This window comes from Barbatula barbatula (assembly GCF_947034865.1).
Source record: "Barbatula barbatula genome assembly, chromosome: 1".
Classification (NCBI taxonomy): domain Eukaryota; kingdom Metazoa; phylum Chordata; class Actinopteri; order Cypriniformes; family Nemacheilidae; genus Barbatula; species Barbatula barbatula.
Genome location: NC_136766.1, coordinates 12,432,314 through 12,447,457, shown reverse-complemented (window position 1 = coordinate 12,447,457; position 15,144 = coordinate 12,432,314). Strand labels below are relative to the sequence as shown.

The window sequence follows — 15,144 nt, the reverse complement described above, 5'->3', positions numbered from 1 at the left end:
TGAATTGTATTTTCTAATATTACTCATTAATGTAAGCCGAGTATTTGCTTTGATGTTCTTGAGTATGCGGTGTGTTGTTTAAAACTGTTCGGTTCAAATGTGGGTGCAAAAAATCCATTAAAACTCTAGCAGAGGTGAAAAGAATAAAGCATGGTAAAAAGATTAAAATTACTTTATTTTACTTTAAATTCCTTTAACATTCTCCAAGGTATTAACATTAACATTTTTCATAACTCCATGTAGGACGTTTCTGTACATCAATGTAAGCACTGTGGCAGTAGTAATGCAATATTTAGAAAATGTACTCTTGTACTCTTGATACTCAAGTACTTTTAAAAACATGTACTTCAGTACTTTTACTTAAGTACACATCTGACTGTAGTACTTTTACTTGTACTTGAGTAAAATTTAGCAAGGGGTATCTGTACTTTTACTCAAGTAATGAACCTGTGTACTCTGTCCGCCTCTGGTCAGATCAAAGAAATCTATACAGATTTGCCACAAGTCGGGGGTGAGTCAATAAAGACAGAATTTCTCATTTTTGGGTGAGCTGTTCCTTTAATAAAGGGGTAACACTTTACATTAAGGTACCCTTTATAAAGGTTCTACATTTACAAGTACATCATTTAAAGTAAATTATGCAAGAGTGTGTTCATTTTTTGCCAAGTAAAAGCATCAAATATGTAGTCAATGTTGTTGACTACTGAAGGTTGTGCGATAAAAAATGTTTTCACTTCATTTCAGACTTATCTTTTCTAAACACATCATCTTTAGATTGCATTTGCTCCTGTGCAATGCCGCAGTCTAAACTCAAGGGAAATGATCAGGATGAGTCCACAAACCCTAATTTCGGTCAAAAAGATATGCCTTCCTTACCTCCCTAAAAAGACTGAGTTTAATAATGATGTACTAAGAAACTACTGTAAAACACACAGAAGAGATTCAACCTCAAGAGCACAATGCACCCTGACATTTAATTAACACACAGCACTGCTAATTAGTCAAACCTTATTCACTGCTTTCTTCTATTTGACATCTGTATAGCAGCAAAGGAAACCGAAGCATTCACGTGCAACATGACAAATTAGCATTGGAAGGCGAAATAGTCATTGCCAAAATTAAGTGGCAAATAGTAGACATGAATGAGAAAAGATGAAGGTCATCAGAGCATCGAGGAAAAAAACAAGAGTATAGTGATGTTTACTCTAGTGGGAACGCTCTAAAACTGCACCAAGGGGATGCTGTGTAAGCCTTCTATCACAAAACAGGGGTGAAATTGTGACTTTGACAGACGCCCTTATCCGGAACAATGCACACCGCCACTTTTTCACGGACCACTCGCTGGTCTGAAGGACGTGGCTTCAAAATGGGACACTTTTTAGAGTCTTCCATGGCCGGGAGCTCTCGCTTTGGTCTGTCCAGGCTGTGACACCTCCTTTGAAGATAAAACAATTGCCACAAAAGAATCCCGTCACATCTTTTCCCCTCTAATGCCGTTGCATCTAAAATATGCCGGTGAAGAAACAGTGGAAGAACAAAAAGAAGAAGAAAATCAATAAACCCTCGGCCCTTTTCCCTCCGCAAAAAGAAAAGTGTATTTTTATCATAGATTCCATTCAAAGACTTTGACCTACACAACAAACACATCTTGTGAAACGAAATAAAAAACTTTGGCTGGGTAATAAACAGTAAAAGATTTATTTTCCCAAAGTGACCTGTATAAAGATTATGTACTGTATAAATAATTATACGCTCTGTACTGACAAGAGACTTTCCATATACGGGCCTACTAAATGCTTTATACTTCTGGACAGCAAAATCTAAGTGCGCAAAACTTTGAAAAAGAAAGTTAATTAGATCCATAAATATATTTGGTACAATGCTGAATTTGACAATATGGAAAACAGAATAAACTATTACTATTATTTTGGTCCTTCATCTCATTTCCTCCTATGAATTTGTACTGCTGTTTTGTACATTAATCTCCTTTGAAGATCTCTTATTGTGCCTAATTCTATTTTGCTCATCCAAAACGAATGAGCTTCAAAGCTTCTGGAGAATACATTTGGCTAATGCAGGTCACACTTTAGTTTCCTATAGCAGACCAAACTCATGAATAGTTTTGACATGCTGTATTATGTAATTTCTTCTACCTCTTCTGTAAAAAGGTTGTACAAAACCTTTAAATCTTTTTTTTTGCATCTCAGAAGGTAGCTCTATACCAGCAAAACAAACAACTATTAAACTTTTCGAACACATGACGTGTCTCAACTAGTTGGGAAGTAAAGAAAACTACAAGAAGAGGTTATGTGGATTCTGGGTTTCACCCAAAAAAACATTTATTTGTACACAACAGAAAAAAAGAAGCCAAAACAAAACAGCTTTTGCTTAAATATTCAGTGAGCACTACAGTGAACTACAGTGAGTATTAAACTAGAGTGTGGACAAAATAAACATGGAATGGTGAGAACACAAAAAAGGAACGTTATTTTGTATTAAATGTTAAATGTGTTTTAATGTGACTGCCAGGTAAGTGCCAAATCATTGCTCAAAAAATGTGGATGTATGGTGAGAAAACTAAGACGATACTGCATTTTTGTATTTTAGTGTTTACACAAAACTATTCGAGATCAATACAAATTTGATCCAACGGTAAAAGTCATTAAAAAATTTAAAAAGGTACAAACTCACATCATGATTTTAATGAATTTCACATTTCACTCACCTACAGCATTTAATAAAATCTCACATATTAGACATAAAGAATAAATAGAAATGAACTGTAAAGTGTGTCTGTGCGTGCTTGCCGTATAGATGGCATCAGTACAGGAAGGTTCCAAAGCTTCCCATGCCATTGTGCTTGAACTGATTTCCATGAATGGAAATGAACATTTCCTGTGACAGTAGATTCTCATCAGCCTGCATATCCCCAAGTGCCTTCATCCTACTCCTCTGAAGGCTTTGCTTCTTGGCCGACGTGGCAACCAACTCTTGCTTGATGGCATCGTTGCCCTCAGTAAAATCTGGAGGGACGGGGCAGCTGTATGTGATGGCCTCTTCCTCCACAACACCAGGCACATCATCATCATCCACATGCCCATCTCTTTTGACCCCAGTGTCCTCAGCCTCTTTCCGTTCTCTGTACAGCTCATCTGCAAGATCAGACACAAAAAGTTTGTTGGTAGCATTTTGGCAGCATCTAAAACCTTAAAGGGATTAATCACCAAAAATTTAAATTTGGTCATCAAATTTCATTTTTGGGTGAACTATCACTGTAAGGAACCTTTGAAGGGAAACCTCAATGCAAGTCTAACAAAGGTTCACACGGAACAAACAGAAAAACAAAAAGCATACAGACTGAACACAAACATTAGAGCTCTGAATGGTTTTATTGAGCATGAAAATGAAAGGGTACAATAAAATAAAAGCATGTGTTTGAATTACATCTCCAGCCCTTTCCTAAATAAATAGCTTCTGCTCTTAAACCCTGCTGTTTCTGGCAAACAAAGTCATTAAATTATGCAAACTACATTGTAAAAACGCTGTTTTCTGAAAGTCAGCTGTTATAGTGAAAGTATTAAACATTTTTCTTTTGCTGGTTTAACAGAGGCACTGGGACAATATTATGACCTATTCTTTTCCATTTAGCATTATATTTAATTCAGCTCAATTCTTTCTGTGGATCACATCTGACCAGCACAAAAGCAAATGCATTACTTTTACATTTAAGGGTATAACAGGTTCTGGACTGCCCTAATGAAAAAAATAGCACATCCATGTAAAATAAAACCATGCACTCCTCCTCACCCTGCTTTCACCCATCCACAAAGTGGGAGTTTAGTCCGAGAAAGAAAGAGAGATCCATTAGACAAAAGCAGGCATGAGAGCTGGGAACATAAAGGAAGCAGAAAGATGTGGTGTACTTTTAAGCTGAGACACCGTCTGCTAAGCATAATTCAGAAATTAAGCACACTCCTGCAGCACACATTCACAGCTGCCCTTCATTGAATGTCAAGTCAATTTCCATTCTTCCTCTTCTCCAAAACGGAGCTGGCTGAGGAAAAGCAGCAATCCTGACGAAAAGACATACCTTAGGGGTGGCAGTCATTATGGACGGGCCTACAGACAGCCCCAGGTTGGGATTTTTAAGTGAAAATTGTATGCAAGAGAATGTATTTTCACAGAAATTACTACAGGAGAAAGTGGAACCAGTTTTGCACAGTGAAGTCCTGTGGGCTCCTCCATGAGCGTGTAATGGATGCAAGCATACATGGAGCCATTTACAGTAATGAGGAGTTTCGTTGTGGTCTATTTAATTTGTGCCAAAGATGATGAGATATGTATAAGCAAAGAACAGCAAGGTTATAGTATTGCAAATAGAAGAAACCAAGGACAGGAAAGAGTAAAATTATTCAGAACTTTACGATTGTGGAACTAGCCAGTGTGAATTACACGATACTGTACATTTTCCAGGAAATTACATGATAGTGGTTTCATCAGAATTCAAATGAATTCAAGTCTTCAAGGGACAGTTCACCCAAAATTTTAATTCTGTCATGAATTACTCACCCTCAAGTTGTGCCTAATCTGTATAAATGTCTTTGTTCTCAGGAACGCAGAGAAAGATATTTGGAAGAATGCTTGTAACCAAACAGTTGATGGCCACCATTAACTACCATGCTAGGAAAAATGACAATGGTCGTCAAAAGTACCACAAAAGTCTTTGCTTTCGTACATTATTCAAAAGATGTTATTTTGGTTCAACAGAACAAAGAAATGTATAAAGTAATTTTTACTGTTATGGTAGTTAACGGTGGCCAAAACTCTCAGAATTCTACCAAATATCTTTATCTAATCAGAAAATACATTTATATAGATTAAGAACAACTTGTGAGATAATGAAGACAGAATTTTCATTTTGGGGTGAAATGCCCCTTTAAGACTTTTAATGCCATTTACACAACGGACATTTTTGTCAACTGTTGGATCACTGTTCTTCTGTTGGATCACACAGCACGACTGTCTCAAGATAGCATTTAGGCCTAGTTGCGGTTGCACATATTGCATATTACTGGTGTTGAGACACACCTTTCTACACAAACAGCAATGCGAGTGTTACCATATCCTTTTTAGTTCAATGAATGTCCTCCACAGACTGGTACTTCTTAATAACTGGCCTTATTGAACAGGCTGCTGCTATTGTTAATTTGAGCATATGCCCCACTGCTGGGTAAAGTGAGGTGACAGTAACAGAAGGACAGAGACAAACATACCTGCAGCGTTGGGCTCAGTGGAGGGTTCCTCCACCGCAGCATCACCTGGCTTGACCAAGATAACGCCGTAGCCCTGATTGTTGTGGATCACATTATTCACCATGGTGATTTTAGGCATGACATCCAGTTCATCTGCAAAATCCTGCCAAAGGGAAAAGCAGCGGGTAGGTAAACATGAAGCGCGCCTACACAAATGTACGTGCAAAAGCAACATGGGGAAAAATTAAGAATCGGGCTGGGGTGACAACGCATGCACTCAAACAGAAAGGTTTGGGAAGGCAGATAAAATCCATTTATTCCGCTAGAGGTAATTAGAAAGAAATCTTCTCGGAAAGCCTCTACCTGTGTGCGCATTTGTCTACGTGTCATATTTGGAAATTTTAATTCGGTGAGGTGAGATAGTACCCGAGTATATAAATATAATCCAATTCAACAAAAGATTATTCAACCAGTGCGTGATTGCGCTGGCCTTTGAACCTTGAGAAGCATCACATAAAAGCTCAAACCAGAGAAAATGGTGATTTTTTCCCCTCTTAAATGAATCGGCCAGACTTTCCAAAAAGATTTGTGTCTACCGCTCAGTGTTCATTGGTTTTTCTGAGATGTTCTCTGAACTGCGTGAGTGTACCGACCTCTGGTGACACTCTGGTGAGCTATTACCATCAAAGACGTCCCACGGTGGCCGGTGAAGTCCAATTCCACTAACACGCTAACAGGCTAGACTTCCCTGGGGTGCTTCTAAGCCCTTCTTTAATCCACTAGATCAGTTGTACAATACTAAGACATTTCAACAGCATGACTATGATGGGTCTGGCAAGACACTTACTGTTGCCAGGGAAACCATTAGCGGTAACCGCGAAGTAGGCGGGCTAATCTATAGGCGTTTAGAAGAGGCAAAGCACATCCATCTTCCTAACCTTAATCAGGATCCCTTCCTTGCAGTGATGGATGCCGTTGCCCACCAGACTGCATACGCTCCCCGGGTAGATCTCCACACCAGCCCCCTGAAGACAGCACAAGGCAACGATCAAAACGATAATGACGTTGGTCATTGATAAAGAGGCTCTTTAGTAAATGGCTGGTAGTAATTCAATCAAAGCATGTACTCCCGCTGAGCCGTGCATTTAAGACAATTCCAACCTGTATCGTGTGCTGCTTATACTGTAATCATTAGCGTAAATGCCAGATCACAGCAAAATATATTACACTGATGACACCAATTGTGAAATGAATTCTTCAGGAATGTAACCAAACAGGAACGTGCAGGGAAAACACGCTTACCTTCGAGCCATAAAGGTCACATATGTTCATGGTCAGCTGGGCTGCGGATCGCACTATAACACCCGTGGTCTCGCACTGCAACACACAATTTTCCATTTCCAGCTTCCCTTGGCGAACACCTTGACGTCAAAGGGTGAAGAATAGAAAGACAAGAAGAGAATGCAATGACAAAGAGACTAAGAAAGCAAAAATTTCATTCACATATAATAACAGGCAGAGAGGAAACATGGGGGGGCTACCAAAAAATTGACCAGAAAATCCCACAGGAGGTAAATTTTAGCACAATGGCAAACTGGGATACAGATTTACATATCTCAAGACTGACCCACAGAAATGCTCGATCTAAACTGTATATATGACACACATGCAAATTGCAAACATTTCTGCCTATATGACGCATTCAAAAGTAGAGACTTTAATATTAGTTATATATGAGGATTCTTTCTTAGTAAGGATGCTGTCTACATAGGCAAAAAAGCAACAAGAAATAACTCAGTGTCTGAATGTCTGAACAAAAGCGCCAGTCAGGCCTCTGGGGCATATATTGCTCGCTAAGCCATTCAAGAGGCGCAGTCCCTCAAGATTTATTAACTGAAGACGTTCTCGGAGGAAACTGTTGGTAGAGAGAAAATGGGATAGAGCGATTTGTCTGAAGCTCACATAAGATGCCTTCGATGGCGTCTAGCTGGATGAACTTTAGATTCGAGAGCTTGACGTTCGCCCCCGTCGACTCCACAAAAGCGTCCCCCTTGTTACGCTTCTCGATCACCACCTCGTCCGGCAGCCCGTATCCTGAGAAGAGAGAGAGAAATACCTCTAGAAAAAGTTTCTCGACAACCCTTTTCTTTCAGTGTGCATTCATTGATGCCTTTTTTCAGCGTTTCGCATATGTGGAACACATGAGAAGAAATCATGAAACTTTTCACGCTATATCGCCATCTCTGTTTGAAACATAACACTGCGGGTTGCTTTATGTACTTTTCTTTATGCAAGGTATGGTTTGTATTTTTTTGGAGGATCTACTGTCTGAAATGCATTATAATATTTATAACTATGTCTTCAGAGGTGTATAAAGACATTACATATCGAAGTGTCATGTTTTTATTACCTTAGGATAGGCTATATCTATCTACATACACCGCTGGTCCCCTTACATAGAATTCACCATGTTGTTTCTACAGTAGCCCTTAATAGTAAAAACTGCTCTACAAAACTCAATAACATCTTTGTCCTGTGAGAGCCACCGTATTGTTTCAGAAGGGAGGGGTGGAGTGAGTCGTGACCACTAGATGACGTTAAATGTTTACATTGCTCCTTTAAGCCTAATGATGGCAAACCAACAGTAAAGATTATTTCAGCTTTAAATAGAAAAAAAGTGAATGGGGACTCTTTCAGTCAGTAACTACTTGTACAAAGAACACAAAGGGATATGCTTGAGTCACCATTTACTGTATTTAAGATTATTCACTTATTACTTCAAAATTTCTCTTTGTATTCAACTTATTAAAGAAAATTATACATGTTTGGAACAATACAGTGTCAAGTAAATGATGATGGAAGTTTCATTTCTGGCTGAACTATCACTTGAAGAGAAACTGACAGGCCCTTAACCCTGATGGATCGCTGCCATTTATCACTAGGCATAACACTCAGCTAAGGACATCTCATTACAGCAAAGCCTCTCCATAAAGAACCTAATTTTCTATGGAAATGAGACCAGTCTCTCGATCTAGACACATGGTTTCCAAATAATAATGTTCTTAAATGACCATCAACAAGCGTGTTGAGTCTACAGCGGCCAGAAGAACCGATGACTGAGGTCAGCACAGCCCCATCTCAGATTCACATAATAGTGGCAGGTCAGAGAGAACATCAGTTCAAAGTGTCGGAGTTTGACAGCCCAGCTTCATTACATAGCGCTCTTTGACAGATGATCCTCGAGCGTTTTTTTCCATGAGTTTGCTAACAATGCCCAGATGAACCTCAGCACAGTGGTCAGCTCTCACAAACTCCTTCCAAATGCCATGGGCTGAAAATAGACCAATAAGGTCATGACGCCATCCAGAGTTCCACATCTGCAGGTAACTGCTGTGGATTCGCTCGAAGATCTCATCGTAATTGACAGCGATGGGATGCTCTGGATAGGTTTGAATCACAAGAGAGCTTCTTGCTTTACACACTCTGGAACGTCTCAGTGTGCCTCTTCACTTAAAAAACTAAATAATTTACAGCTGCTCCAGATATTCTGCGTGATAAAGCTGCAGCCCGAGACACGCGCGACGTTCTTGCTAAATATCAAAAGACCCTTAGCTAGGAAGAGGAGTCGGTTTATGGTAATTTGGCAGTGGTCTAATTGAGTTGCTCTTCTACAGCCAGCAGCCGCCTGTGCCGTTATCTCAATTTTCAGGGCTTGCCAGACGCTGCAGGAGGGACCGACAAAGCACACAAAACCTCCATATTTAAACAGTGTCCTCAAGGCCTCTTTTCCTCTTCCTCATTTGACTTCATCGCTATCTGACTTTGCAGGTCGCTCATTTGCATAAAGAGACTCGACCCTGACCCAGTGTTCTCACCGCTCCCATGCCCGCGTGTTCCTATCGCATTAATTTCTGGCCCTCATCATTGGGAAGCCGTTATTGCGCCATCCAGCTCAATTACCCCGGCAGGCTTCCCGATATCACGCGCGGGTTGCAGCGTTCTCTTTATACACATCCAGGGAGCCATTGTGACAAACAAGGCCCGGTGCCAGACTATTGACTTACTGTTATGAAGCATGCTGTATTGCACAGCTTTATTAAAGAGAAAGGAATCATACATAAAGGTAATATCCTCCGAGTTTTAAACAGGAGGGCAAAAACGAGAAGTACTTTGCGATCAATCAGGTGAGAAAGGTCAATACCACTGCATCACTGCAGCACGAATACAACACAATACAAATGTATCAAACCAAGTTTTCAGATCAAAGTTTATTTGGTCTCTTTGGAAAAATCTAAATCATGCGATTACCTTCCACCTCGATGGAGTCAACGATACTGATGGAGCTGGTGATGCTGTAGAGGCCGGGGCACACAATCACCACATCTCCTTCGTAGCACGCATTGACCGCAACCACAGGGTCACTGTGAAACTAGGACAAAAGCACACACAACTAATTTGTCAAAGTCAATATCCTAACAAAAATACAATGAATACAGTCAATTAAAAATATTAATGGTTCTAATACATATTTATCAAACAATGCCTGACACGCACACAAATTTAAGCAAATGCCTCCCTGTAGGTGGGATCAGAGCACAAGGCTCTGCGCAATTTTAACAAGTTCTTGAGGGATAAACTAGCTCGCAGAACAAGAGAGATCAAACAGGAGCCAGCGCATGAATAAAATGTTTTAACAAACCTCCAATCCGCATTACAGCACCGTGACACATGCCAACAACTCCTTTCTGCACAAACCACTCTCATTTTAGCTTCTGTCTACACGACCAAATCCTGGATACCCTTGTCTTTAATCTTTGAGCAAAAAAAATGGAGGTGCAAGAAATCCTCAGCACACTTCAGAATTTAAGGATTAATTATTCACTCAGTCCTACTGGTCATAAAATTATACTAGAGCAAGTAAAATCGATGATTAGATTTTTCTAAGAGCGCTGAGGCGGCCAGCACAGTCAAGCAGATATTAACCTTTAAGAGGTAAAGCCCAGGAAATTAAAAGACGGTGATCAGAGGTGTTTTATTCAGCTTTCTACCTGCCTTTTAAACTGCTTTTGTTTCCTAATGATCACATTGTATCCATCACAATTTAATTGGTGACACTTTCCATCTCAATTTTCCAACCAATCCTTGTAATTACTACAAAAACGGAGATACTCTTCAATTCCATCAGAGCGCAGACATCATGACCCCCTCCCACAACACTCCAATTACTATCGTGGTACATCTGTAAACAACACCATTATCCTGCAAAGGAGGACCTTCGACCAACTGGGCAATACAAAGGGGAAAGGGTCAGACACATACCTGCACTTCAAACTCTTCACTGGAGTAGTAGGGCATCAGTTTGTCAGTTATTAAGCTTTGAAGCTGGTGAACTGTGGCCGAGGCAGACACCAGGTGGACCACACGGCCTCCGGCAGGACGCAACCCCTTCGCCCTGCATGACTGCTGACCGGAGTTCACTTTGTAGCCCAGAACATACCTGCAATGAAAACGCAGGTGCCGTGGGTCGGCAAACCATTGACATATAACTGACATATAACAACCACACAACAGATGTTTAAGTAAGTAAAAAAATCCTAGACAATCTAAAAAGTGGCGCACTAGGAAAATCGGTCTGTTCAAGCCTTATAATTCATTATGGAATAGTGCATATTGATCCCCAGGTTTGGACTCAATACTTCAATAATCCCAAGTACCAAAATTAATCGCATTTCTATTGATCGCGTTACTCTCCTGATTAAATCGGAGCCGATACGTGTGCATGACAGTTATCCATCACAAAAAGCAGTACTACTAACCTGAGCAGCGGATTCTCAATGATACGCAGCTTGCGCCTAAGTGATTCCAGCTGCTCGTACATGCGCAGCCCCTCCACCATGGACACATTGTCTTGTTCTGATTCGGAGTCGCTGTTCAGGTCACTTCTCAGGCTGGAGAACTCCTGAAACTTCTCTGAGCACAACGCAAGCAAAGAGTGATACTCGGCAACAAGACCGGCTGGAACGCGGTCCTCCAGAATATCATAATAACTGTTGTAAAGACATGGAGGGAGAGACATAAATGTGTGAAAAGATAGGACAACGTTTTGTCTTCTCTTGTGTCATTTTTGCATAAACAACAGCACCAGACAGAAATGGAATATGTTTGTTGAGAGATTGGGCGGACATTACGATTGGTTCGGCAAAGAAATTAAACAATACCTTTAACAACAGTAGACTGTTCAACGAAAGAGCAAAACTCGTCAAATTGAGGGCATTCAATTCATTATTAAATATGTCTGAAGTCAGTCACTGTGACTGTTAAATATGTTTGTGCTAGGATGAGTTCAAAAGTGCACATCCCAGACAAATTAAGCAAATTAAAACAAGCACAAATGGCTTGTTTAATAAAGACAATATACATTATTTGCAAAGTACTTTACTTTGCATTACTCCTACTTTATGGTGTCTTCATGCAATGTCATCTGTTTATTTGTTTGTACACACTGCCACCATGTGGTCGTAGCACATATGATCAACACAGTTGCTGGATGTTACAGACTACATGCAGAGGACACTTACAGCCTGAGACGAGGCTCCACACAACGAACAAAGTAATCAAAGTCATCATCCTCATCTTCTTCATCCCACTTCCTCCAGATATGCTTATAGAAAAACCTTTGGGAGTAAGACAGATATGACATGTGCAACCATGAACAGTGAACACACAGAGAGTGATTTGCTTCTCTGGTCCTACATGTAAACATAACTTTGTCAACTGTGATTATTGTTGGCCGATTGACAAAATGTTAAGGCTCTCCCAGCTTCTGCTAAATGAATAAACTGAATGTAAATGTGAGAGAGAGGTGGACAATGAGATGTTGGAAGAGTGAGAATGACAGTAAAAACCAGTATAACCAGTCAGTTTAATATAGGGAACCCCCCAAAAAAGTCAGTTTCATTTGAGCTTAGTATTCAGGTGTAGATCCCCAAAGTTCTATTTTGTATTATTGCAGTATTAAAGGGAAAGTTCACCCAAAAATGAAAGTTCTGTCATCATTTACCCACCCTTATGTAATTTCATACCTGTATAAATTACTTTGTTCTGATGAATACAGAGAAAGATATTTGGAAGAATGTTTGTAATTTTCGGTTGCGGGACATCGTTGACTACCATAGTAGGACGAATTAAATTGTAGTCAAAGGTGCCGATCTCTCATAAAGTTTCCTTTCCTAAAGTTTTCCTAAATTCTTCAAAGTATCTCATTATGTGTTTGACAGAATAAAAAATACAATATTTCTTTCCTACTATGGCAGTGGATTATATACCAAAACTGAAAATTGCTAACATTCTTCCAAATATCTTTCTCTGTGTTCATTGGAGCAAAGAAATGAATACAGCTTTGAAACAAGTAAATGATGACGGATTTTTCATGTGCTGATGAAGTGTGAGCGGCGAAATCTTACTTATATAGAGCATCAACTAATTCAATGCACATCGTTCGAAACCCAACAAGTTTCTTACGTCATGACTAACTAGCAGATAGATAAACCAACCTGAGGTGTTCCAGGGCCAAAGCAGTCTGATCAAAGTCACCAGACTCATAGACGACAGAGAGATCCAGCAGAGGAACTTTATGAAGTGTGGCCTCCAGCAGGGCCTTCATGGACTCTTCGGTAAGCTCGCAGCCTCTGGTTTCACACTGCATCGGTACCACCAACTCCACCTTCGCCTTCAGCTCTTTACAGTCCACATCAACAACCTACAAACAGCAAACCTCAGCCCTCAAAGAATCAACTTATGTAAATGTTTCATAATGTTTAATGTGCAACAAAGTGTGTGCCATACCACTCTTTAATCCACTTACTTCAATAAGCACATCGAAAACATCAGCGTGCCATATAGCCTGCCAATCACACGGCTCCACGATCTTCTCGATGTACTCAGCAGTGAAGGCCTCCACTTCGGATGTTTTACAGTCACCTGGTAAAGATTTCAGTAGGATCCTTATACATTTCTTTATAACCCACAATGTCACTCACGAGCGTTGTAGGAAATGTTACCAAGCATGTAGTCTTGATATGCTTTGAATCTCTCATAGTACAGAAGGTGATCGGTCTGGAAGGTGTCTGGCAGTCCTCCATTTCCTGGCCTCTCTGCCCGCCGTAGATGAGTACAAGGTCGCTCGTCGATGTAGTAATGGGTACCGCTGTCGTCATCATCATCATCATCATCATCATCTGGCTTAAATAACTCTGAAAACAACATTACATCCTTTTAAGCAGAGGTTTGATCACAAATCCACTTTGATCCCAATGAAGATAATATTTTATGAACGGACGTTTACAGATCAAAACACCACACGTGTGAAATATGTGTTTCAGTCATTCGTATATTGTACAAACCTTTAGAAACCCGTGAGGGGTTCGGTCTGGTGTGATCACAGTTGGACTCTGTCTCTTCGTCTAACGTTATCTGCCGTTCGACGTTATGATCTGGGTTATTTACTGGATCTTCACTGGACAGTTTGACGGTTATTTCCACGCTGTTCTCGGCTTCTCCTATTTCCGTCTCTGACGTTGAACTTGCAACTTCCTCAGACATCACTAAAGTCTACAACTTACAAAAATCGACGAATAAAGTTCAGTTATTCGTTTTGTTTAGGCTAACTGCCGCTGTCGGTCACCTCCCTACACTTGTATTTTCAAACGTTGCCCGGGTGGAGCAGAAGAGCCCAATAAACTGAGGGGGCGGAGCAAATCGACGCGACCTTAAAGGGCCAGTTCACACAAACTAAAAAGTCATTTTTAATCATTTATCCGCTTATGTTTTCTTTCGTCCGTGGAGCACAAAGCTAGGTGTTGTTGTGGAAAGTTGATCTAGCTTCAAAACTTGCTCAGACAAAGAGGGTGTCAAAGAATTAGGGTGTCGCCCAATTTAAATCTAGATTAAAAAAGCATCTTTTCAGCCAAGCATTCACTTAATGCAAAATATGCTTAATAAACCACCAGGAGATGCTGACATATTATTTACTAGAATAATTGGATTTATTATATAAAACACCATGTAGTGTGTTTTACCCTTTCTTGGGTTTTTCGTTTTTCCCCTGTAAAGCTGCTTTGGAACAATGCAAATTGTCAAAAGCGCTATATAAATAATATTGAATTGAATTAACTTTATTTGTACAAGCCAAACAAAGTGAGATCTTCACAAAGCATCTAAAGTTACAGTGTTTTCCGGCACATATAGTAACATTTCTGAAAGGGGGGTTTCTCTCAAACCAATCGGATAAGTTCCTGTTATCTTTTAATTAATTGCCGTGCATTTCCACCAATAGATTTCCAGCAACCAGATACGTTTTTAGTGGTGGTTGGCACATTATACCTCCTTTTATTTGACATACGGCTCATTGTATACAATGTTTCAATTTAGACTGAGAGTATCACAAGTTAAACATCATGACTGTTGAAAGAACAAAAACTTATTATAGCCTACCGTAAAATTAAAAACATCCCGAGTGGGAACACATATGATCCTCCTGGGGCTACAGAGTCAAATTAAAACCATCATGAGGGGGGACGCCCATGATCCTCGGACGATGATGACCTGATCTTTTGAATAACCTGCCTGAATCTGGGTAAAAATGGATCACAATAGAACAAGACATACAGAGAGTCCGGGCCTCCCAATGGTAACAATGCCTCGGGCCTCCTGTACACAACACTTCAATTCAGACACTCTGGTCAGGCTTCTAAGTCGACATTCCTGGACTTTACATTGCTGTGCTCTTAAACATAAGTGTAAGCAACTAATTATTGAATATAACACATGCTTAATAAGTGTAAACAAATGATCAATGAATAAGTATACCGATTTTAGCATTAACTCATCCTTT

At 40.1% G+C, this 15,144-nt stretch overlaps 1 protein-coding gene across 1 annotated transcript; it reads right to left on the bottom strand.

The window, feature by feature from the left end:
• Positions 1 to 2,307: 2,307 nt before the first annotated feature.
• On the bottom strand, positions 2,308 to 13,995 carry shcbp1 (SHC SH2-domain binding protein 1). The gene is made up of 13 exons (XM_079456271.1): positions 13,655 to 13,995; positions 13,313 to 13,504; positions 13,117 to 13,232; positions 12,806 to 13,011; positions 11,831 to 11,926; positions 11,069 to 11,299; positions 10,572 to 10,749; positions 9,561 to 9,681; positions 7,215 to 7,346; positions 6,555 to 6,673; positions 6,191 to 6,277; positions 5,274 to 5,415; positions 2,308 to 3,152 (listed from the first exon to the last, which is right to left on the bottom strand). The coding sequence occupies exons 1-13, from the start codon at positions 13,851 to 13,853 to the stop codon at positions 2,821 to 2,823; spliced, it is 2,151 nt and encodes a 716-aa protein (XP_079312397.1). The 5' UTR covers positions 13,854 to 13,995; the 3' UTR covers positions 2,308 to 2,820.
• Positions 13,996 to 15,144: the final 1,149 nt, after the last annotated feature.

What these genes read in the sequence shown, in the direction of transcription:
- shcbp1 (XM_079456271.1), bottom strand. Translation starts at nt 13,853, where the DNA reads ATGTCTGAGGAAGTTGCAAGTTCAACGTCAGAGACGGAAATAGGAGAA. An exon ending in ATTGAGAATCCGCTGCTCAG is followed by an intron (nt 10,750 to 11,068) that starts GTTAGTAGTACT and finishes TTTTCATTGCAG; the next exon opens with GTATGTTCTGGGCTACAAAG. An exon ending in CGCCATCGAAGGCATCTTAT is followed by an intron (nt 6,674 to 7,214) that starts GTGAGCTTCAGA and finishes TTTGACGTCAAG; the next exon opens with GTGTTCGCCAAGGGAAGCTG.